Source organism: Cicer arietinum, chromosome 7, assembly GCF_000331145.2.
Source record: "Cicer arietinum cultivar CDC Frontier isolate Library 1 chromosome 7, Cicar.CDCFrontier_v2.0, whole genome shotgun sequence".
In the NCBI taxonomy this organism is placed as follows: Eukaryota; Viridiplantae; Streptophyta; class Magnoliopsida; order Fabales; family Fabaceae; genus Cicer; species Cicer arietinum.
In genome coordinates this window covers 60,782,726-60,807,221 of record NC_021166.2, presented here as the reverse complement: position 1 = coordinate 60,807,221, position 24,496 = coordinate 60,782,726, and the positions used below count along the sequence as shown (strand labels likewise).

Below are 24,496 nucleotides of genomic sequence, written 5' to 3'. Positions count from 1 at the left end.
CAGGAATGCGATCTGAATTTGGATGGAGTAATTGACCGTGAAGAATTTTTCAGTTTCATCCAGGTCATGACAGCTGATACATTCACTGTTGTTAGTCAAAAACTTATTATCACTTTGGTTGTAGCACCAACTGTTGCAATGGCAACAAAAAGAGCCACTGAAGGTGTCCCTGGTGTTGGAAAAGTGGTGCAAAAGTTACCTAATGCAGTTTATGCATCCCTTGTGACCCTTGCAGTTGTGTGGTTCCAAAAGATGGGAGATGATTCTCTAATCATCTGATTATTACTATCATTGTTCATTTCTTATAAACATAATGATAGAATTATCTTGATTGTACATAGTATTGCCACTTTTTGCATGTTATTGGTAAAATTGCTGTCATAAATAACAAAGATTGTGGTTGGCATTTTGAACAAAATATATTATACTCTTTGAGTCTTGAGTTTTCTGTCAAAGGCTATGCATGTGATGATTAAAGTTCACGACACTATAGAAAAAGGAAGGACACATGAGATCATCAACTTCTAATCCAGTAGGACACAAATGATGAACTCTTTTGTCTTGGTCCTTTCCAGAAGTAAACTATAGAAAAAGGACAAATTGTTTAGGCATTTGATGCAAAGGCTGAGTCAAGTTTGGTAGCCGCCAATGTTGGAAATCAAAGAAAACAATTAGTAAATTTAGATTCCTAAGGAGAAGTTCAATGTCTTTCTATGAGGTCCATGGCTATTAATGTTAATAGTATACTTAAAATAACATTAATTTTTTTATAAAATTAAATAAGAGGATCCGAGAGTAAAGGTAATGCGATTGTTTGATTTAGATCTCGGTAATTACTTTGAATGACTAAAAATCTCGGTAATAAATGTGGGTGACTAAAAATCTCGCTAATAAATGTGGGTGACTAAAAATATGAAAATTGTAAATTTGGGTGATAAAATCTCAAATTTAAAAATAGTGGGACTAAAATATAATTTCAGTAAAAACAAGAGGTTAAAAATGTATTTAAATTAAATCTATTTCATTTAATTAAGAGATGATCACCACTTTCTTCTCCTTAATACCATTTTCTTTTACGAATATTTAGTTTTTTTTCTCTCTCTCAATTTGTTTGTGATTTGTTTGTCTCAATGCGACATTGATTTGTTCATCGTCTTGGTGTTCCGTTTTAGTTTTTGGTATAATTACAGTATTTATTTAATTCAGATTGACATATTTAAATTTAATCAATAATTATAGTATTGTCAATGTTAGAGTCTTGAATTTCGAATACTTTAATTTTTTCAATATATTTTGTCATTTTAAGCTATTAATCTAAGTGTTGTAAGTTTGTTCACATATAATCTATTTTAATTTTATAGACTTGGATTGATGTGAAATTTCTATCAATTTAAATAAATAAATAAATATTTTTTTAATAATAAAAAAAGAGCACAATTTAGCTACCAACCTCATGTTATAATGGTATTTCTTTCAAAGCCACTAATTATTAAGTTACTTTATGATACTTAATATAATAAAATAATAAAATGAATAGTTTTTTAATTATAAAATTGGTTTACATGAACGATATTTTTCTTTCTTTCTTTCTTTCTTACATTTATGAACATATAACCCGACCGCAAAATCAGCACTTTGGTTCGATCTAAATTCAATTTAAGAATCCATTTGATTTCATCTAAAATCGAAAAGCAGAAAGAAAAGAATGATAGTTGCAACAACAATTTACCCTCGAAATCAAAATCGAAATTCATTGTTGATATCTCTTCTCCTAATATCATCTTCACTTTCCTTCTTCTGTTTCTCACCACTCCATGCCAAGTCTCCTCATCCAATTTCTGTCTCTATACATCTCCCTAACAATTTCTTTTTTTTATTTCACTTTCTTTGACCCTTTTGGATTTTCATTTCTGGGTATTTCAATTTTTTGCAGGATGTTCAAGTTAGGAACCACAAGCTTCAATGCTATGCTGATATTGACAGGTAATTTCCATTCTCCACACTTTTTCCCTTATATCTTAATAGTTCTTACCATTATGTCTTCCTATTCATAGGTAAATTACATTATAGTATAAGAGTTTAATTGTCACATGCTATGTTAGTGTAAAAGTAATACGTCACAACCATTGAGTTGTAACTTCAGGATAGTTATGGTAAAAGTCAAACATATTAGATCTAATAGTTGTGATTGACCGAAAGTATAACTGAAAGTGTATATGAAGTAAATCCTTAGAGACGAAAAGTAAAATCCTTGATATATCTTTTTATATAATCAATTATTTAATTGAATAAAGAAGAATAAAATTGTAAAAAAATAATTTAAATGAAAGATAAAACTAGAAAATAAAATTGTCACAAAAACTTGATGTCTGTGTGTGTGTGTGTGTTTGTCCACCAAACGCATAGAATACTTACTATATGGCTTTCCTTCAAAGTTAAGCAAAAAATAAATTCACTTATGTTCTCAAAATCCATTATGGCATTTACATTACATTACACTCTTCCTCTGAAGACATCATTACAAAACATAAATGGCTTACAAAAAGCTCTAGAAAACAACATAAACAATCTACTAATCTGAAATTCTCACTCCATCATATAACACCACTATGTTTCTTGTTTATCTCTTCCTCCTCCAATTGTGCTCCCTTCCCCATATTAGTTTTTCATCTCACTGTACCACTGAAACCTCCACTAAAACCTTCCAAAAATGTATGAACCTTCCCACCCAACAGGCCTCCATAGCATGGACATTTTACCCTTTTAACTCTACATTAGAACTAGTATTCTTTGGAACCTTCATTTCACCTTCTGGGTGGGTTGGATGGGGCATCAACCCCACTTCACCTGAGATGACAGGAACGCGTGCTTTAATCTCCTTTCCGGACCCAAATACAGGCCAAATAGTCCTACTCCCTTACATCCTAGACCCTAATGTCAAGTTCCAAAAATCTCCTCTACTCTCTCAACCGCTTGACACCCACCTCCTCTCTTCCACGGCAGTCATGTATGGTGGCAAAATGGCTACCATACACGATGGAGCTCCCATCCAAATCTATGCCACACTCAAATTAGTATCAAACAAAACCACAATCCACCTTGTTTGGAACCGAGGGCTTTATGTTCAAGGATACTCGCCTACTATTCATCCAACCACATCAATTGACCTCTCTTCCATTGCCACGGTTGATGTGCTGTCAGGTTCATCTGCTCCTCAACACTCAGACCTTACAATGCTGAGAGTGGTTCACGGCACCATGAATGCCATCTCGTGGGGAATTCTCTTGCCAATGGGAGCAATAACTGCACGTTACTTTAGACACATTCAGGCACTAGGCCCTGCATGGTTCTATGCTCATGCAGGAATACAATTGTTTGCTTTCATTCTCGGAACCGTGGGGTTCGCCATTGGCATTCGCCTCGGGGAACTGTCGCCGGGAGTGGAGTACGGGCTGCACAGGAAGCTTGGAATCGCCGTGTTTTGCCTTGGAGCTTTGCAGACTTTGGCCTTGTTGTTTAGGCCGAATGCTAGGAACAAGTTCAGGAAGTATTGGAAATCGTACCACCACTTTGTTGGGTATTCTTGCGTAGTGCTTGGGTTTGTGAATGTGTTTCAAGGGTTTGAAGTGATGGGGGCCAGCAGGTCCTATGCCAAGTTGAGTTACTGTTTGGGACTTTCGACTCTGATCGGAGTTTGCATATCTTTGGAGGTGAACTCTTGGGTGGTGTTCTGTAGGAAATCTAAGGAAGAGAAGATGAGGAGAGAGGGACTAATCGGAACTTCGGACAAAGGGAGTAGTGGCATCCACACTTGAGAGAGAATACATACATGCAAACTTTGTAGCTGAAAAATGGTGGATGAGAATATATAATGTTGCTCCACTTTTTGTTATGAGTAAATATATAATTTGGTGCTGAAAAATGTTGCTTGTGTTATTTTAGTCCCTAAAGTTTCTTTTATAAAATGAAATTGTCAATAACCTGAGAGTTTTGAGAACAAAGTTATATAGATGGAAATCTTTGGCAACCAAAGCAAGTAATATCTTTGAGGGACCAAATTATATATTTACTCCATTTTGTTATTAATCCATTTACCATTATAGTTGAAACATGTTTGCTTCCACTTCAGAGTTATGCTTTTATAACCAACTGTGGATGGCACAGTTGGTTGGACCTTCCACTCACACCTCCTGTGACTTGGGTTCAACTCTGGAATTTTGCAATTGATAGATTATACGTAAATTCCATTGTGAATTCTCAATGAGGTTGTTGATTCTCCTTGACCTTGTTTGAGGGTGTGCCTCCCCTAATCTAATTTACTTAATCAAAGAGTTATGCTTTTATAGACAGGTGTACTTGGATTTACTATTTCTGGGTCTGAGTTCTTCTTAGTTATTTGCTTGAAAATTTAGTTGGGTTGTTGAATGTTGAATATATGTGATATTTGGAAACTGTTGTTAATAAAGAATTACAGATTTTCCATTAATCTATTTTTCCTCTAGTAAAATTCAATTATGTTTGCTTCTGGTTTAGTGCTATCTTGATGTAGTCAGTGGCACATTTGCACTTGGTTTTCAATTAGGAGTCTGTTTTTTTCCCTCGAGAAAATTTAATTGGGTTGTGCAATATTTGTAATGTATGATAATTTTTTATGCAAATTTGTAATCTTTTTGTGAATAGTGGGTTGTGGGGTTGGCAATGCAAATCATCGATGATAGCAAGGGAGAATTGTGCTCTGCGATGCCTTTCGCCTGCTTGTTACGAGCTCATCTACGAGAGTGACCCGGTGAGACAAACTTCGCGTGTCATATCCTTTTTTATGAGATTAAGATTAATAGCTTTGTTTTAAATTTCCTATATTTTTGGAGATACTCAACTAGATTGCATTTTGTATTCATTGTAGCTTGAAGAGGGAGAAAAGGACTTTATTCGGAGCCAAGAGTACAAATACTGTATGCATAAGTATGTTGCTGCAACTTGATGCTCAGAATTTTCATAGAAAGTTTTACTTTTAGTGCATTTGTTCATTACATATAGTTATGAACCAAACTCTCGTAATGTTTTTTCTTTAGAATATATGTATTGGTCATGGTACGAGAAAGAGCGATTACATGAATTAGATTGACATGGCTAGGTTTGTATTGGTCATTCTTTTTCGGCGATTGATTATATTTATAAACGAGAGAGCAGCGTGGCATGTATAGATGAAATCATGAAACTTTTATTTCAAGCATATTTATGTGTAAACTTGCAGGTTGTCCTTGGGAGAGAGCATTGAGGGTGTTAAAGGTTCCTTTGGTCACTAATCAACGCAAAATTTCTGAATTGAAGGCGAAGTTTTGGCGAATATATATGCCCTCATCAATTATATTTAGATTAGATTAAGGATATTCAAATATATGTTCATGGAAATCCAGTATAAACTAGCAGAGTGCCTTAGTTTTGTACCCTTAAGAGTGATATTGGAGTTGAGTTGAAAAAAAAGACTGATATGGGGGTTGCTTTTTCACTTATTAACAAATGTAGATTTGATTTTATAAAAATTATGATTTATTTTACAAAATTATCGTATGAGAAAGACATATTGCGTGAATTGAAAAGAGAGAGAATCACAAATAGTCATGGATATAATAGGAAAAATAATATTAATATTTTGTTGGTTTTATTGACCAATATTAAATGATCTAACATGTTTTAGATATATAAAGGGCCAAAGGCCAAAACGAACTACAAAGAAATAGCCTTACAAATATCAACTCCTAAAACATAAGCTAATAACAACTCCAAAATAAATAAAAGGAGGGTGGCTCATACTCAGAAACTCATCAAATTATAAATTATATAACTTATTTGGGGAAGAGTTTTTTTTCTTCCAATAAACTTACAGATAATAAATATAATAATGACACAAATAATTATTGATATCTTCTCTAAATTACATATGCTATGGTTATTTATGAAATATTCTATCTTGTTTTCAACATTCTCTTGAAGTTGGAACTTATAAATTATATACATCAAACTTATCACAATTAATTTATTTGAGAATCTTTCAAGGATTTAGTTGAAGACATATTTCAATCGGTTATTTAAATTGATAAAGTTGATGGTGATACCGTTTGATTCAAACTTATCCCTTACAAAGTATTAATCTATCTCAATATGTTTGGTTTTCTCAAGAAACATCATATTAAAGGCAATATGCAATGATGTTTGATGATTGCATATTAGTGTAATATGTGTTGTCTCTTCAAATCATAGTTTAAACTCACAAGTCACAAATGTCGTGACCATTTATTTAACTTTAGTATTGAATCTTACAACCACACCTTAATTCTTCCTCTTTTATGATATCAAATTTCCTCAAGCAAAAATACAATATTCAAAAGTAGATCATCTACTAATCTAATGAGTGAATTTGCTCAACTTACATTTAAATTATCAACTATATGAATATATAATTTATTTTACTAAATTAGACATATTTCTAAATTACCTTTGATGTATTTCAAGGTACCATCCAATATACAATGAAATCTCTTTAGGTAGACTTAAAGACAATAAATACAAATAATTACAGAAATAATGACATGATATCCTACATCTAAATATATGATTTTCTATCGATGCATGATTTTATTTTATTTTCAATAATTTTTATAAAATTGTAAATGAAAAGATATATGAGTTATAAGGGCATGCATATTATTGTAAAATTATCCTGTAAAGAATTTGTAATTTTATATTTCATATAACAGTTACTTTTAAAATACACCTACAAAATGAAATAATATTGCTCTCATTGAAGGTGAGTAAAAACTGATTAGTAAAAACTGATTTGTAACTGCATTGACTATTGTATGAAAAAGAAAAAGAAAAAGAAAAAGAAAATAATAACCCCTTTGTTTATTTAAAAGATAAAAAGACACATACTAAATCAATTACCTAAATACTATTGTTGTTGTTGTTGTGGATTATTGTGTGTTGTGTAACTCTAAACTTGATGATGACAATGTTGAGTAACGGAAGTCCATGGACAAAGTTTGTTAATCCATCTTTTGCATTTCCCTCTCTTCATCAATCTTACACTTATACTTCACGAATTTTCTCCTTCCGACGTAAATTCTCTGTCAATGCTCTTTCACAACAATCTCTTCCTGTTCGTGTTCGTTTCGCTCCTTCTCCTACTGGTAACCTTCACGTTGGTGGTGCTAGAACTGCCCTATTCAACTACTTGTTTGCTAGGTCAGACCCTTCTTTTCTTTTTTCCTTTTCAAATTAAAAAATAAAGAAAAATTCAATTTTTATTTCTGGGTTTCAATTTTTAGTTTTGGGTTTGGCTTGTTTTGAGTTTTTATGTTATGGGGTTTCAATTTTTAATTTTGGGTTTGGTTTGTTTTGAGTTTTTATGTTATGGGTGGGGTTTCAATTTTGAATTATGGGTTTGGCTTTTTTGATTTTTTTATGTTGTGGGATTTCAATTTTGAATTCTGGGTTTGGCTTGTTTTGATTATTATTATTTTTGTTTTTGTTTTGGGGATATTTGGATACTCAAATATTTGATTTTTTCAGGTCAAAAGGTGGGAAATTTTTGTTGAGAATTGAGGACACTGATTTGGAGAGGTCTACAAGGGAATCTGAGGAGGCAGTGCTTCGAGATCTTTCTTGGCTTGGTCTTGATTGGGATGAAGGTAGAAGATTATGCTTTTTTGTTGTTGTGTTTTATTGGTGATATTTGTTTTGGTTGATGATTGAGTGATGTGAAATTGGTAGGGCCTGGTGTTGGTGGAGATTATGGTCCATATAGGCAATCTGAGAGGAATTCTATGTACAAAGAATATGCTGAGAAGCTCCTTCAGTCCGGTCAAGTTTATCGTTGCTTCTGTTCTAATGAGGTATTTTCGTTTCAACAAACTCTTAAACTTGTAATGAAGTTGAATGAAATGAAACCTTTGTTGTCATGTATTATACATGTACTTTAGGAAAGCTCAGAGCCAATTGTTTATGTATTCCCCTTACTTTGAAATAAAAGAGTACTTTTTTAAGGGTCTATTTGGGAGGAGGATTTTGGAGGGGAGGGTTTTGAAGAGCTAAGTCTATATTTTAATATATATTTGATATTTTTTAAAAATTAAAAGATTAACATGATATATGATCATATAACATTTCACTCACACTTCATTCATTCTTAGGAATATTTTATAGCTTGTTTAATTTCAAAAAGAAAATCAAGACCCCTCTTCCCTCCCCCTTCCAAATCTCCCTCCCAAACATACCCTAAAAGAAAAGAAAGCTAGTTTAATGCTTTTCTTAGAAGTTAAAATTAACAACATACCTGTTTATAAAAATTCTCTTCTGGCAAAAACAGGAAAATAATGGGAACTAATAGCGCTTTTATAAAAAAAAAAAGTCAAGAAATTTGAAAAAAAGGCAAAATGAAGTCCATAGGCTTTGAAGTTTGAAATGTATGTTATGTGACAGTTTTTTCCTTTCTAATGGTTTTTATTTCTATTTATGAAAACTTGCTTTTCACTAAGGTTTCTTATTGTTGAATGTGTACCTTTTACAAATAAGTATGAGTTGTGTGAAGCTGTTACACTGGACTGTGTTCGTCTTTTACTCTGCTAGTTTTGAAGCATGTATATCTTTGGTTGAATTTTTCTCAAGGTTTCTTGTTTCTTTTTATTTGTCTTCTTAGGAACTAGAGAAAATGAAGGAGGATGCTAAACTAAAGCAATTGCCTCCAGTATACACAGGTAAATGGGCCACTGCAACAGATGCAGAAGTAGAAGAAGAGCTGGCAAAAGGAACTCCTTATACATTTCGGTTTCGTGTCCCCAAAGGAAGTATAAAAATTACTGACTTAATACGAGGCGAGGTGAGTTATTTCCACTGTTCTCCAGTTTTTTTCTTTGTTTTTTTATTGAAGGAATGATTGATGATTTTGGATTCTATGTTGTACAAATGAAGTACTTTTACTTCTTTTCATTTCATCTTGTAATTTTCTAATCATGATCTCTTTGAGTCAAAAGATTAATGCAATGGCATAAATATATCATTTTTTAGACGTTTGAGATGTACTTTTCATTCATTAAAAATGGCGATTGGCAAACGGTGAATAAAATTGCTTTCAAACTATGTTGACTAGCTATTAACTTTCTTTGGTAGTGTCTTGAAGGTTAGTTGGAATTTGGATACACTTGGAGATTTTGTGATAATGAGGAGCAATGGGCAGCCAGTTTATAACTTTTGTGTGACGGTTGATGATGCTACCATGGCTATTTCCCATGTTATCAGGTAATGATTTAATTTCTTAGTCGATCAACATGTATGAGGAAAAAAATTTGCTATCTTATTCTGTAAAATATTTGTAATTCAGAGCAGAGGAGCATTTACCAAACACTCTAAGGCAAGCATTAATATATAAGGTAAAGCACATACATGTATTTTATTCTACATTAGGCAATTTTATGCAATAATTTTGGTAACTAATTTTTGTCTGTTCTTCATCTGTGCATGAACTTGTATACAGGCACTTGATTTTCCTATGCCTTATTTTGCACATCTTTCCTTGATTTTAGCTCCTGACCGGAGTAAATTATCAAAACGACATGGAGCAACATCAGTTGGTCAGGCAAGGATCATCTATCATTTCTGGATTTCATCGTTGTAAAGATAATTAGTTCTAAAACTTTGATATTTGCTGTCTCGCAGTTCAAGGAAATGGGATACTTACCTGAGGCAATGGTGAATTACCTAGCATTATTAGGTTGGGGCGATGGAACTGAAAATGAGTTTTACAGCCTTGAAAATCTTGGTTAGTGAATTCTATTTGAACTCCACTTTTCTGGTTTGTTATTCAGATAGTTTGTTTCTAAACACAAAAATGGTTTGGTAGCTTTCTTTAAAATGCTTTTCTTGTGTCAAACAGTTGAAAAATTCACTATTGATCGTGTGAACAAAAGTGGTGCTGTTTTTGATTCCACAAAGTTAAGGTAAGTGTTGTATTTGGCTTACTTTATATGGATAAATCCTGTGTTGTCTCTCATGGTTATCCTATGTCAAGATAAAATTGTTAAAAAAGTTGTCCAGTTGCTTTTTGGTAACTTGGACCCCATTTATTTTGTGAAAACATTTTCTATTTCATTTTCTTAAGTTTGTGTTAATTTTACTATCTAACAAAGGAGATAAGATATTTTTGAAGCGAATAATTGTATGTGCATACAATTGTTCACTTCAAGAATATCTTATAGTAAAACTAATTCCCATATTATAGAAAATGAAAATAGAAAATATTTTTACAAATACGCGGGCTCTAGACTTTTGAGACTTCAATTTAGACATCTTTTTTTGCATGATTTGGTTGTACGAATCGCTATTGTTCCGCAATACGCTATTTAGTACAAATATTGTCAAATAGCAGCACTATAGCACTGTTGAGGCTATTTTCCACTATCTGCGATTGATGACATTGCTTTGTACAAATTACATTCTGGAAATCTGAGTGTAGTTTTCAAAACTAGATTTATGGGGAATCTAGACATCTTATTTGCTTGATTTGGTTGAATTACCGTTAGTAAAATATTTTTTAAAGTTTAAGTTTTGTTGTTGCAGAAAAATATTTTAGATGGAATATGAGAGTGATAAAGATAGAAATTATGCATTACGGTTGGTGAAATGGTTATGCACTATTTGATGATTGTGAATTTTGGGTAAACAATAATATACAGCATACTAAGTAGCATCCTAATAAGACTAGAGTGTTCCATTATGGCACAGATAATAGGATTTATGCTTGCTGTGCCTATTATTAGTTAATTTATTCATATCATAAAAGTTCCAGTGCTTTCAAACTATTAGGAGTCTTGCATAGTTTTTCCACTAATAGATAACCATAAATTTATAATTTATGACCTTGTAATACTCTTTGTACCTTTTAATTAGGTGGATGAATGGTCAACATTTAAGAGCACGTCCATCTGAGGAGTTGACCAAACTTATTGCCGAGCGCTGGAAGACATCCAACTTGCTCACAGTATCAGCAGGGCCCTTCGTTGAGGTGAGATCCAATTGCATGCATTCTTGATTCAGCCATATCTTGTAAAGTTGTAACGGTGGCCTCATAAGCACACGATAATTCATGGTTGACTAACAGGAATCGATTCAACTACTTAAGGATGGTATTGACTTGATAACTGATGCAGACAAGGCACTTTCTAACTTGCTTTCTTATCCTCTACATTCTACTTTACAAAGGTGATGCTCATTTTCTTCTTTGCGGATATTCCTTATTAATTGTATTGTTGACCTTACAAAATGAGCATGATTATGATATGCAAATCGTAGTTCAAAACTCCTTTTATATTGCAGTCCCTCCGTTCCTATTTATTTGTTAGTTTCAAAGTTCAATGCAACATTAACTATTGTTTTATCAATAATGCCCTTACATATTTAATACAAAGAGAAAAATAAGTAAAATGAGATAATAAATGGTTAAAGATATTATAAGAAAAAGGCAAATAATTCAATAAAAAATAACAAAATTTATCGATCATCTTGGCATGTGTAAAGTATCTTAAAACGACAACTTTCTACATGTTTGTTTGCAGCCATGAAGCAGAACCTGTCATACGAGATAGTCTTGCCGAGTTTTGTGCCAGTTTCGTGGCTGCCTATGATAGTGGTGATCTGGTAGGTGCACTCGAAGAAGGCCAAGCTGGCTGGCAAAAGTGGGTGAAAGGCTTTGGAAAATCACTTAAGCGCAAGGTGAGTTGAATTGGATAGTCTCAAATATTAGGTTGAATCAATCAATAATACTGGTATATGATGATATGTTTGCCGTCTCATGTTATAGGGAAAATCACTCTTCATGCCCCTTCGGCTTCTGCTTACCGGAAAACTTCACGGACCCGATATAGGGACTAGTGTTGTATTGCTTTATAAAGCTGGAACTCCGGGTATCATAGCTCCTGAAGTTGATTTTGTGACAATTGATGAAAGATTTAAAATGATTAGGCAAATTAATTGGGAAACACTGTCCAAAGATCATGCTGTGAAGGAAACTGCTTCTACTGTCTAACTGAGAATTCACCTTCAAGATCTATCTGATAACACTATGGTTTTGCACTTCTATTTAGAGGCTTTTGTTCTGCTTTTTTTCTTCTTGACAACAGAAGTCTAATTTTGTAATTTTACCAAGGAATGAAACTACATTGGCTAAGTTCCAATAATTTTTTTTGGGAGGTGGTTTTATATATTTTTATTTTGGTTTGGAAACATTAATATTTACAAGAGTTGTACCTCATTTCCAAGCTTGTTTCAAGGATGGAAGATGTTATGACAACTTTTTTTATTTTTTTATTTTTTATTATTTGAGCTTAAGTAAAATATGAATTTGGATCACAGAAACATTTGTTATGATAGTTTGATTTTGAACTTTGATACTCCATCAAGTGGAGTGAGGTTCATCTACCCTTTATTTTGCTCATGCTCATTGGTTCACATATGGTTTCTATTTTAAGCATGAGAAAGGTCAAATAATATGATTAAAATTTACAAAAAAAATTTCTTAGTTCATTGTGAAAATACTACTTTAGGAAAATCAATTAATAATTGGAAAATAATGTAAGGCTTGATTGTTACGGTAAAGTAATTTAGAGGTTGATTTTTAAAGTGATTTCTACGGATGATTTTTCTTTTACATGTTTAGTATCATGATTTTATTTGAGGCACAAATAAAAAGAACCATCTGAGAAATTTCCGCAATAATTGAATAGCTACATTTCAAAAATAATAAACCATTGTACTTTCTACATGAAATAACATTGCTTTGTTAATAAGGAAAATCTCTACTTTTTTTTTACAAAAAATAGTCCAAAAGCATCATGACAAATCAAGATATTACAATTATGTTGGCATCCGTTGACAGTTTATCTATCATTTGTAGCATTTTATAAATATTATTAAATACAAATAAATATATAAAATCACTTGGGAGACTGGACCAAAACTTAAGTTCAGAATAATCAGGATAACTCATAATCTGCTTTATTAAAATCTTTATTTTAAAACTCAAAATACAATTTGACAAAGAAAAATTGGTGTCGAACAAACAACATCCAGAAAAAGAGAACCCTTGACAAAGATTATGCTGCAGGTCAATAGAAGTTACTTATTGAAAATAAGTATATAGTTTGATCATAGTATAATTTAACCTATTCAACTCATATGGATCACCATACTCTTCATCCATTGTTTAGGTTGATCTTGTGGCATGTCTATTGACAAAGAATTTTGTATTTGTTGAGTTTGAAAATGTTGATTAAATTAATATTGTGACGTGAAATCTATGTCATGTAATAAATAAGTTTGCACTTGTCGTTTGAGATTATTGATTATATTGATACTATAAAATACCGAATCATATTTGGTGACAAGGAAGCTTGCATAAGTTGAGTTTGATAATATTGATTGGTTTAGTGTGGTGGATTAACAACAATATTGATAAATATTGATACTCATTAATATTCAAGAATTTAACATGAATAAATAAAAAAAAAATATGACAATTATACAAGTTAAGATTTTTCAATAAAATTTATATGCAAAAATAAACGAGTGATATGAAATAAAAAGAATAAAACTTTTAAGAAAAAATATAATCATGAGAAGAAGTAAATAATAATAAAAATAAATATTATTGAAATAAAAATTTTAAGTTGATTATGTCATCACTCATATAAATATTTTTTGTGATATTTATATTTTACATCAATAGTAATGTTTAACAAGTGATTCACCTTATTAATTGCATGCTGATACGTACTTTATTTGCATTATAATGTAGTTTAATGTATATTGACATTGACACAAATTTGGGAAATTAGTTAACATAATGAGAATTCATATAGTTATGTCTTACCTGCAATGCAAGTAACATAATCTCAACAATATTACACACAAAAGGTAATAAAAAAATCATTTAAAAAACACAAACACAAACACTGATATAACACTCAATGTCATTCAACAAATCAAAGTGTCATAGTCGTCTGTGGTCATTGTCATGACATAGATGTAGAGAGGCAAAGGCACTACTATAAATACATCATCTCCCTCTTCACTTTAAACCAGTAAAATATTTCATATCACACAAATATTTCATATGACACAGTGTTTAGTCCAAAAAAGAAGAAGTATGAGATATTGTATTCATACAAGGCCGAGTCTGCCTACAAATCTTCTCGGAAGCTGGCCGGGACCACGAGATCTCCTAAATTTTTTAATTTTTTTATAAATAATAAAATTAATAAAATAACGTTAATAAATTATTAAAATATATTTAAACATGTCTGAGAACTGACATCACTTATTTCACTTTATTTTGATTACATTTTCCACATCTTTACTCTTTTTTGTTTAATTATAACTCAATAAAAATATTATTCTATTATTCAATTATACATTATTCGTAATGTATTTTATATTTTACATCAACACTAATGTTTAGAAAGTGATTCACCTTATTAATTGCATACTGATACATACTTTACTTGACATTATAATGTAGTTTGATTATGTCTTACTTGCAATGCAAGTAACAAAATCTCAACAATACTACACAAAAGGTAATAAAAAAAATCATTTAAAAAAAACAAAAAAGGAGGAGTTGTCCATACTGGTGGATCTATATCCATTGCTGAACATACCATTCGATTGGTACACTTTTTATATTAAGGACATACCTACTATTTGCTATTTTTATTGTTTTGTTGTGTTGTTGTTTCAAAATGCATAGAGTTATTTTGCTGAAATATTTTGTTGTTTTCCTTTGTTGCTGAAATGTGACTCACGGTTATGTTGTTTTTTATTTTTTGTAAGGCTGAAGAGTTAGGTAGAGACCCCACATTGGATGAGGTCTTTTTAAAAACTCACACTAAGAAGAAGGACAACTCTTGGGTTGATGAAAGAGCACAAAAAACATATGTAAGAAATATTAAATCATTCATTCATTCTTTCACTTGTATTTCTTGGAAAAGTAATTTGATTATGTTAAGTAATTTGATTATGTTAAATCATTTTCTATTTGAGTAGGAAACATATCAAGGTAAGTTGCAACAAGCTTCCAAAAATGGGGAAGCGTCTAGTAGTTGTAGCCAAGTGGTTAATGCGGAAGCTCGCTTAGACATGTGGGTCCAATCTGTTGGGGGGAAGAATAAAGGGAGGATCTATGGTGCTGGAGATAGATCCTCACTTTATAGACCAGGTGTCGCAAGTCTAGTCCCAGATTCTCGTCCATCTAGAGGTTGTGTCAATGTCTTGTCTCAACACTCTACCGAGATAGCTGCACAGATAGCAGCATTCGAGGAGCGAGCAAAAGCGGCAGAACACGAGGCACGAGAGGCGCGGGAGGAGCTAAGGAAAGCAGAGCAACGTCGACAAGAGGATGAGCAACGCACTAAAGAGCTCCAGATACAGCTAGCAACAGTGGCAAAAAGTGTTGCTTCCATACCGGCTGAGTCATCCCGTCGTCGTCGTCATCCAGATTATGACGAGGATGAGTCTAATGATGATGACGGCGATGAGTAGTACTTATTTCATTGTTAGTTTCGTATAGTAGTACTTTGAAACTTATGGTAGTGACAATATGTATTTTGGTTATGTGTATTTTGAAACTTATGGTTATGTGTATTTTGAAATTTATGGTAGTGACAATGTGTAAGTTATGGTAGTGAGAATGTGTATTTTGAAACTAATGGTAGTGCAAGTTGCCCTTATTTTGAAATTTGTGGCAGTCAGGAGGTGTAATTTGAAAATACTATTTAACATAATATTTCACTTTGTTTTGACAATGATGTTTAATATGCTTACAATTAATTTTAAATATATATTCAAAAATACAGGAAACCGTAAAAAAACAAAAATAGAATTAAAATCATTTTTTCATTACCCACGGACAATTCATGGATAAAATTATCAATATTAAATATAAAATAGTAGACTTGTCACAGATGATCCGTGGGTAACGTAACCTACGGCTTTTCCGTCGATAACTATCTACTATTTTACCTACGGCAAATCTATGAGTAACGTTACCCATGGAGACTCAGTGGGTCATATTACCCACGGACAATTCCTAGGTAAGTCTGTCCCACAGCTTGTCCGTCGGTAACTATTTTCCTACGAGCGATTTATCTACGAACTCGTGTCCGTGGGTAATCCGTAGGTAAATTTACGTTACCTATGGATAGTCCGTGGGTAAAGGTAAAATTTGCAATAACAGTTTTTCTTGTAGTGATAGCACTCAAAATGTCATTCAACAAGTCAAAGTGTTGTGGTCAGAGTCATGCCATCATTGTCAAATGTCATGCATGTAGAGAGGGCACTGGTATACATACATCATCTCCCTCTTCATTTTAAACCAGTAAAATTTTCAAATAACAACAAAATATTTCGTATTACAAAAATATTTAATATCACAATGGAGTCAAGAAAAGAAGAAGTCTGATATACTGAATTCAGACAAGGCCGACTCGACCGACAAAGAGCACTAGTGGCGTATCTGGGAAACTGGCACGGGCCACGACATCCCTATAATTTTTAATAAAGTGACATCACCTATTTCACTTTATTTTGATTATATTTTCCATATTTTTACTCTTTTTTGTTTAAATAATAACTCAATTAAAATGTTATTCTATTATTCAATTATACATTATTCGTTATATATTTTATATTTTACATCAACACTAATGTTTAGGAAGTGATTCACCTTATTAATTGCATTGCATACTGATACGTACTCTACTTGACATTATAGTGTATAAGATTTAACAGGAATCAGTTAAGTTAGAAATTAGTTAACATGAACGAGGATTCATGTAGTTCTATCTTAGTTTGCAATGCAAGTAACATAATCTCAACAATACTACACACAAGATGTAATAAAAAAAACATTTAAAAAAACAAACACTGATATAACACTCAAAAAGTCATGCGATCATTGTATTTCATGAGGCAAAGAGCACTAGTATAAATACATCATCTCCCTCTTCACTTTGAACCATTTACTAAAAATTTTCAAATAACAAGTAAATATTTGATATCACAAAAATATTTCATATCCCAATGTCTTCCAACTAGTCTAAAAAGAAGAAGGCTGATATATTGGATTCAGACAAGGTTCTGCCTACAAAGAGCACCGCGGATCTTCTCGGAAACTGACAGGGTCACGACATCCCTTAAATTTTTTAATTTTTTTATAAATAATAAAATTAATAAAATAACGTTAATATATTATTAAAATATATTTAAACATGTATGAGAATATTTAAAATTACTCGCTTGAATGTTAATTTAAAATATGGTTAAATATATATTTTTAACTCACGGAAATTTTCAAATTTCACCTTCAATCTTTATAAACTTTTTTTTTTTTGAATTTTAGTTTTTACAATATTTTTTGTTAATAATTTTTGTCCTTAAATTTTACTGTCAGAGTAATCATATACAATTTTTAAACAATTTTAAGGGCTTAACTTTGTTCATGATTGTTCACGCTCATGTGGTTAATTAGTTAGTTATATAAAAGAAAATGTTTGTAGTCATTATGTGAAAATTAAATTAGTAAGTATTTTTTTTATCTCATGGCGAATATACGCAGGTTATTTTTACATATTTCAAAATAACGACTTTAAAAAAATAATTTGCAGGTTATTTTTATTGTGATTTTTTAAAAAGATGATTTTTCTTTTTACATTTTTTGTATGAAAGAAAAAGTGACATGAATTAGAGAGGAATTTTTTTATTCAAAAGTGACATGAATTTATTAAAATGAGCACAAAACAAACTAGTCGTGTTATGAAAAATAACCATACTATAAGAATGAGAAAAATCATACTATCATATTATAGAATACAAACAAGTTTGTATTTGTTGAGTTTAAAAATATTAATTAAAAAAATTAAGTAAAATATTGATTAAGTTTTCTCAGTGCTTTAAATAAAAAAATAATGTAATAATAACTTTTTTTCTTTATGTGAGAAAGAAAGATTATAGGAGTATGTGGGACTAGTGGACATTTATTTTTTGTTTTGAAAATAAGTTTTGTTTTAACTTGCATATTCACAACAATATGCATGTTTTTTTTTAACTTGCATATTCACAACAATATGCATGTTTTATTTTAACTTGCATACTCACAAGGTGTGCATGCATGACTCTTTTGATATTTTCTCTTTATTTTTTAATTTTAAGGTTACTTTTAACACAATTGTCAATGGAAATAATTTTATAGTTTTATCCATAATATAGGAGATAAATTTTTTCTGAAGTATCTTAACCAACTTTGTAGATAAGGTATGATATTAAAGAGTTTATTTTATATGATTTTAATAGATGAGATAATTTATTTTAATTTGTTTTCTTTTGAATCCTTTTTTAAAGAAAATTATTTTTAAATTTATTTTAAAATAAAGTCATGCTAACAAATGTTCTTAAATTTGTTAGGAAAAAAAATATAAAAAAACTTTTGAGTGAAAAATTTTAATTTTTACAATTCCAAAATATTAAATGAACAATTTTTAATATTTTTAATCCGTGTTATTTAACAAGTATCCTAGTGCAATTGTTAGCATTTTTCTTAAAATAAAATAACAACTTTTCATTTTTTTCCACTCATGATATTTTTTTCTTACGTATTTTTTGCATTTTTGCACATATAATCACATACGTGTGGCTTAAGTAGAATAATACGCGTTAAGGCAAAAAAACAGGAGAGTAATACGTGCAAAGAAAATGGATTGAATAATGAGTTAAGACAAAAAAAAAAGGGAGAGAATAATACGCCATAATAATATTTTTTAGTTAATGTTTTTTTGGAGGTGGTTACATATATTTATTTATTATTTTTTTATTGATATTTATTTCTTATTATAATTTTAGTTTGAAAAAATTAATATTTACAAGTGATTTTCCTATTCTAATTTTAGTTTGAAAACATTATTCCTGTTATATGATGAATTTTTTTAATAATTTGAGTTTAAATAAAATATTTCATCTAATGAAAATAAATAAAAAATAGGTGTAATTTAAATTACAAGTATTTATTTTCTTAGCTCGTTATGAACATACTATTTTTGCAAAACCAAATAATAATTGGAAAATGATATGCTTTTGTTACTGATTTTTAAAACAGTCATTTTGCTTTAAAATAATTTACTGGTTATTTTTAATGTGATTTTTAAAAAAGATGATTTTTTTTACATTTTTAGTATCATGATTTTATTTGAGGCACAAAGAAAGAAACAAGTAAAAAGAAAGAGATGGATGGATCGATTTGCGGAGAACTTTTTAATTCTAAGCTGACATGAATTTATTAAAATAAGTACAAAACAAACAAAGTCGACTTATGAAAAATAACCATTCTATAGGAATGAGAAAAATCATACTATATAGGGTGATTTAAAAGAAAAAAGTTTTGAAAAAGAACCGTGTAAGACAATTTCCCTCAACAATTTGATAGCTACACTTCATAAATAATAAACCAATTGTAGTTTCTACATGAAATAAAATGGCTATTGATAAAAAGGAAAAACCATATTTTTTAATTAATTAAAGTGTAAAAACATCACATAACATAAAAAACTCAACTATGTTGACACTCTTTAATCGTGATATATTATTTGCAACACTCTAAAAATATTATTAAATAAAAACAAAGATACAAAGTCATTTAGAGGACTTTACCAAAACCCAAATTAAAATAATTAAGGAAACTCAACATCTACTTCATTAAAAAAACCTAACAAGGAAAAACCCTTGACAAAGATCAGACCAATAAAAACAACTTATTCAAAAAAAGTATATAGTTTGATCATATGAGAATTTAACTTACAAAAATTTTTAATCAAATGTAACAATTCCATCAAAATCTATAAATTAAAATGGATCACTGTATTCTTCATCCATTTGAGATTGAGAATGTTGATTATCTATCAAAGTCTATAAGCTCAAATGGATCATCATACTCTTCGTCGGTTTGAGCTTGAGAATGTTGATTAGGTTGATATTGTGGCATGGAAGCCATGTCTGTCGACAAAGAATCTTGCATTTGTTGAGCCTGGAAATATTGATTAAGTTGATATTGTGATGTGAAATTCATGTTAGATGACAAAGGAGTTTGCATCTGTTGAACTTGAAAATGTTGATTGACTTGATATTTTGGCGTGAAATCTATCTCAGTTGGCAAAGAAGCTTGAATCTGTTGAGTTTGAAAATGTTGATTATGTTGATATTGTGGCATGAAATCTATATTAGATGACAAAGAAATTTGCATCTCTTGAGCTTGAAAATGTTGATTAAGTTGACATTGTGGTGTGAAATCCATGTTACATAACAAAGAAGCTTGCATCTGTTGAGTTTGAAAATGTTGACTAAGTTGATATTGTGGTGTGAAATCCATGTCATATGACAAAGAAGCTTGCATTTGTTGGACTTGAAAATGTTGATTGGATTGATTTGGTGAAGTATCATCTATATTGGTGGATACTATAACATTTTGGTTATTTTGGATTGTAATTTGACATTTCTTTCTATATTGATGCTCATAAATTTTGCATAAAACCCAATCGTCCTGCATACAAAAATATGAAATTACATAAGGCACATAAATTAAAATAGTAAATAGAAACTGATGAATTTTTTCTATAAAACAAAAATTAAATTTTTTATTATATAAAAATTCATAGAAGAAACTTTGGTTATGAAAGACAAATTTTATAGAAACAACAAAGTTATATTAGAAAACCATATAAAAATAGAAGAAAAATAATCTTTTAATAACAAAAAAACAAAACATGAAACAAGAGTATTTTAAATAATGATCATTTTATCAGAAAACCATTTACAAATAATTTAATATTTAATTTGAGATTAATTGTTATACATTGACAGTGTAAAATATGTTAAATAAGTATTTGTAATGATATTTTAGTCACCAACTTAAAAAAGTAACATAATTATGAACGATGATTTTAATTTTAATTAAAATAAAAAAATAATTTATTAAATTAAAGGGAATTAAATTGAAAGATAAATATACCGATATAAATAGTCAAATAATTTAATCAATTTAATATATAATATATAGATGCCGATGTAGAAAAAAATAATAGATTTATTGATTAAAAAATTAAGAGTACTGGTACACTGTTCTTTTTTTAGAGCATTGTTACTATTTATATTGAAAATGTACATGTAACAAATTTAGCTTACCGTATTACAAGTTGTAGTTGAAGTGAACTCTTGCATAATCCAGTTGGTTTTCCAATTGATTTGTTTTGAATCAGTAGATTTTCCTTGTTTACCTGTGTAAAAGACTAAAGTTCTTTTGAATCCAATTTTGATATCGTTATTGGTCACTGAATTTTCTTTTCCAGTAGCCTTCCAAAAGCCACGATTTTCAACAGCTCGATCAGGACGTTGTCCATTCTCATATTTCTTACTCCTTCGAGTAAAAAAGTACATTTCTTTCTCTCCTTTGTATTTATAGACTTTTTCTGCATAGTGTGTAACAACAATTAAATATTAAATACTTAATTAGTTGAACGTTAGTTTAAAATACAAAAAGCTTATAATCGTGCCATAGTTTGAACTGAAATATTGAAATATTGAGTGGTTAAATTTTAAATTTTGAATGGATAAATAAGAAGTTTAATGTTGTATAAAACTCAAAATTACACCATAATATCTATATTAATTAGTATATTTATTATTATATGTCATGTCAGGTATAGTTGAAATTTATTGCAACCGATTAACAAATATTAAACTACACCAACTACAATTTTCATAGACTTATATAATCTGATTTTTACATCTTGTCACAATTAATAATTCTTTATTTTTAAAATTTTTTTAATATAAAATCTTTTTCTTATAAAATTTAGATAAAAGTTTTCTCAAAATTATATATCATATCGTAATTTTACTTTTGAGACAACTATTCTATACTTACCCACACTGTCACGACCTAAAATTTCGAGTTTTCATCGAATTCAATGGAGTCGCCACCAAAATTTATTTTAAAACATGGAAAATATTGGAAAACCCTTAAAAATGTAAAAATGGTCTTTGAAACCAGATTTTGAGTTCGGGAGTCGATTATTGTTAGAGCTTCCTAAATTCATAAACTTTCTGTTTTAACAGTTAGTTATTATTTAGTAATTAAATAATATAGCTCGTAAACTTAGAGGAGAGTTTGTTAGGTCTCCAAATTGTAATATATAAGGAGCCTTTCTTTCTTATTTTGGAATAAGAAAAAACCATTATGTTGAATTACTTTCTTTCCATTTTTATTGGATGATGAGCAATTAACAAAAAGTATTCAATTTTAACATGGTATCAGTGAATACACTCTGATTTTTTTTTCCTCTTTCATTTCCTTTCCTTTCCTATTTCTTTTGCTCGTTTTTTTCCCCTTCTTTATGGCCTCCGACAACGAACAATCTTCTTCGTCCTCCATGGATACCTCAAAACATCAAGAACCATCACCTTCTAGACCCAATTTGTCTCTGAATCACAGCTATCAACATGATATGTTAGATCCGTATTTCATGCATCCCAGCGACAATCCAAGTGTTGCCCTAGTTTCTCCGCCGCTCTCCGCCACCAACTACCATTCTTGGTCGCGCTCCATGATCGTTGCTCTAAGATCGAAAAATAAATTAGTATTTGTGACTGGTGCTCTTCCTCGTCCTGCAAATATTGATCGTCTTTCAATCGCGTGGGATCGTTGCAACACTATGCTCATGTCTTGGATCACCAATTCATTGGAACGTGAAATTGCCCAAAGCGTCATGTGGATGTAATCTGGTTCTGAAATATGGGCTGAACTTCGTGAAAGGTATCATCAAGGTGATGTTTTTAGGATTTCTGATTTGCAAGAAGAAATTTATAGCCTTCGTCAAGGTGATTCTTCAATTACTTCTTACTATACCAAACTAAAGCAACTGTGGCAAGAGTTAGAAAATTTTCGTCCTTTACCTTCTTGTTCTTGTAATGTGAAATGTTCGTGTGCCCTAATTCCCAAGATTCGTGAATATCGTGATGGGGATTATGTAATTCGTTTTCTAAAAGGCCTTAATGAGCAATACTCTGCGGTTCGATCTCAAGTGATGTTAATGGATCCTCTTCCTAGTATAAACAAGGTATTTTCTATGTTAGTACAACAAGAAAGACATCTTTTTCCTAATCCTGAGGAGTCTCCTACCGTTGCTGCCATTTCTAATCATAGTGGGGGTTTGCCCAAGGGTCGTGGTCGTGGTCGCGGTTCTCGTTATTGTACTCATTGTAATCGTCATGGCCATACTGTGGAGGTTTGTTTCCGAAAACATGGCTTTCCCCCTCATTTCACAAGAATGGTAACAACTCTGCTAAGGTTTGTGCTGCTGATTTTGTTAACATTGACGATGATCAAAAGTCACAATCTCTCGATGAGCGTTCTAGTGATTTACATTCTGGTTTCACACCCGAACAACAAAAGGCTCTTCTTTCCTTACTTCACCTTTCTTCAAGTGTCAACCATTTAGTAAATCCTGCACAATCATGTTCTTTTTCTTTTTCTCATGTCTTCAATATTAATAATGCCAATTCCTGGATATTAGACACTGGAGCCACAAATCATGTTTGTTTTACTGCTTCTTTGTTTCAATCCCTCAAACGTATTCATTTTGTTCATATTAAATTGCCTAATGGATGTACCATAGTCACTAAACTAGCTGAAACTATTTATTTTACGGCTGATTTTTATTTGTGTGATGTTCTCTTGTCAATTCCTGGATATTAGACACTGGAGCCACAAATCATGTTTGTTTTACTGCTTCTTTGTTTCAATCCATCAAACGTATTAATTATGTTCATATTAAATTGCCTAATGGATGTACCATAGTCACTGAACTAGCTGGAACTATTTATTTTACGGCTGATTTTTATCTGTGTGATGTTCTCTTTATTCTTGAGTTTTCTTGTAATCTTATCTATATTCCATGCTTGACAACTTCTCTTAATTGTCACTTGTTTTTTTATGCTCATAAGTGTTGGATACAGGACAATCTTACTCAGAAGAGGATTGGTACAGCTGATCTTATTCATGGATTATACTTGTTTTCTGACCGCTGTTCCCCTATTGCTGATTCCCCTCCCAATACTTGTAACTTTGGTAATTGTTTAGCAAATGTCATAAGTTTTGTTTGTAATATTTGGCACCACCGTTTTGGTCACCCCTCTAATGATACTTTGACGCATATTAATAAAAGTTTCCCTTTTGTTAAATTCCCTAAGCGTCACTCTCCTTATGATGTTTGTTTTAAAGCTAAGCATAAGAGATTACCTTTTCCCCATAGTATTACTGTTGCAGATTTTTGTTTTGACTTGATTCATATGGATATTTGGGGTGCTTTTTCTGTGCCATCTATTTTTGGTTTCAAGTATTTTTTAA

At 30.9% G+C, this 24,496-nt stretch overlaps 5 protein-coding genes across 5 annotated transcripts in view; all 5 read left to right on the top strand.

Moving 5' to 3' along the window:
• The window catches only part of LOC101493046 (uncharacterized), a 3,199-nt gene extending 2,751 nt beyond the window's left edge, over window positions 1-448 (top strand). Inside the window, exon 4 of the mRNA XM_004510114.4 lies at window positions 4-448. Within this exon, the coding sequence (XP_004510171.1) occupies window positions 4-279 (276 nt within the window). The 3' untranslated portion in view covers window positions 280-448. The remainder of the gene's footprint in view (window positions 1-3) is intronic.
• Window positions 449-1,576: 1,128 nt separating this feature from the next.
• On the top strand, window positions 1,577-5,563 carry LOC101493691 (uncharacterized). Its single transcript, XM_004510116.4, has 5 exons — window positions 1,577-1,840; window positions 1,934-1,983; window positions 4,681-4,786; window positions 4,904-4,962; window positions 5,255-5,563. Exons 1-5 carry the CDS (start codon window positions 1,706-1,708, stop codon window positions 5,304-5,306), a joined length of 402 nt encoding a protein of 133 aa, XP_004510173.1. The 5' UTR covers window positions 1,577-1,705; the 3' UTR covers window positions 5,307-5,563.
• On the top strand, window positions 2,482-3,922 carry LOC101493370 (cytochrome b561 and DOMON domain-containing protein At2g04850-like). Its single transcript, XM_004510115.4, has one exon. It carries the CDS (start codon window positions 2,610-2,612, stop codon window positions 3,813-3,815), a length of 1,206 nt encoding a protein of 401 aa, XP_004510172.1. The 5' UTR covers window positions 2,482-2,609; the 3' UTR covers window positions 3,816-3,922.
• Window positions 5,564-6,944: 1,381 nt separating the features above from the next.
• Window positions 6,945-12,360, top strand: LOC101494009 (glutamate--tRNA ligase, chloroplastic/mitochondrial). The gene is made up of 13 exons (XM_004510117.4): window positions 6,945-7,245; window positions 7,573-7,691; window positions 7,774-7,895; window positions 8,699-8,878; window positions 9,179-9,297; window positions 9,380-9,428; window positions 9,533-9,634; window positions 9,715-9,817; window positions 9,932-9,995; window positions 10,945-11,059; window positions 11,156-11,256; window positions 11,610-11,766; window positions 11,855-12,360. Exons 1-13 carry the CDS (start codon window positions 7,004-7,006, stop codon window positions 12,077-12,079), a joined length of 1,698 nt encoding a protein of 565 aa, XP_004510174.1. The 5' UTR covers window positions 6,945-7,003; the 3' UTR covers window positions 12,080-12,360.
• Window positions 12,361-22,484: 10,124 nt separating this feature from the next.
• The window catches only part of LOC140918875 (uncharacterized), a 4,820-nt gene continuing 2,808 nt past the window's right edge, over window positions 22,485-24,496 (top strand). Inside the window, exons 1-5 of the mRNA XM_073363685.1 lie at window positions 22,485-22,810; window positions 22,904-23,375; window positions 23,417-23,756; window positions 23,846-24,000; window positions 24,106-24,246. Of these exons, the coding sequence (XP_073219786.1) occupies window positions 22,485-22,810; window positions 22,904-23,375; window positions 23,417-23,756; window positions 23,846-24,000; window positions 24,106-24,246 (1,434 nt within the window). The remainder of the gene's footprint in view (window positions 22,811-22,903; window positions 23,376-23,416; window positions 23,757-23,845; window positions 24,001-24,105; window positions 24,247-24,496) is intronic.

What these genes read in the sequence shown, in the direction of transcription:
- LOC101493691 (XM_004510116.4), top strand. Translation starts at nt 1,706, where the DNA reads ATGATAGTTGCAACAACAATTTACCCTCGAAATCAAAATCGAAATTCA. An exon ending in AGTCTCCTCATCCAATTTCT is followed by an intron (nt 1,841 to 1,933) that starts GTCTCTATACAT and finishes AATTTTTTGCAG; the next exon opens with GATGTTCAAGTTAGGAACCA. An exon ending in TGCTATGCTGATATTGACAG is followed by an intron (nt 1,984 to 4,680) that starts GTAATTTCCATT and finishes TTTTGTGAATAG; the next exon opens with TGGGTTGTGGGGTTGGCAAT.
- LOC101493370 (XM_004510115.4), top strand. Translation starts at nt 2,610, where the DNA reads ATGTTTCTTGTTTATCTCTTCCTCCTCCAATTGTGCTCCCTTCCCCAT.
- LOC101494009 (XM_004510117.4), top strand. Translation starts at nt 7,004, where the DNA reads ATGATGACAATGTTGAGTAACGGAAGTCCATGGACAAAGTTTGTTAAT. An exon ending in GCTATTTCCCATGTTATCAG is followed by an intron (nt 9,298 to 9,379) that starts GTAATGATTTAA and finishes TTTGTAATTCAG; the next exon opens with AGCAGAGGAGCATTTACCAA. An exon ending in CTACATTCTACTTTACAAAG is followed by an intron (nt 11,257 to 11,609) that starts GTGATGCTCATT and finishes GTTTGTTTGCAG; the next exon opens with CCATGAAGCAGAACCTGTCA.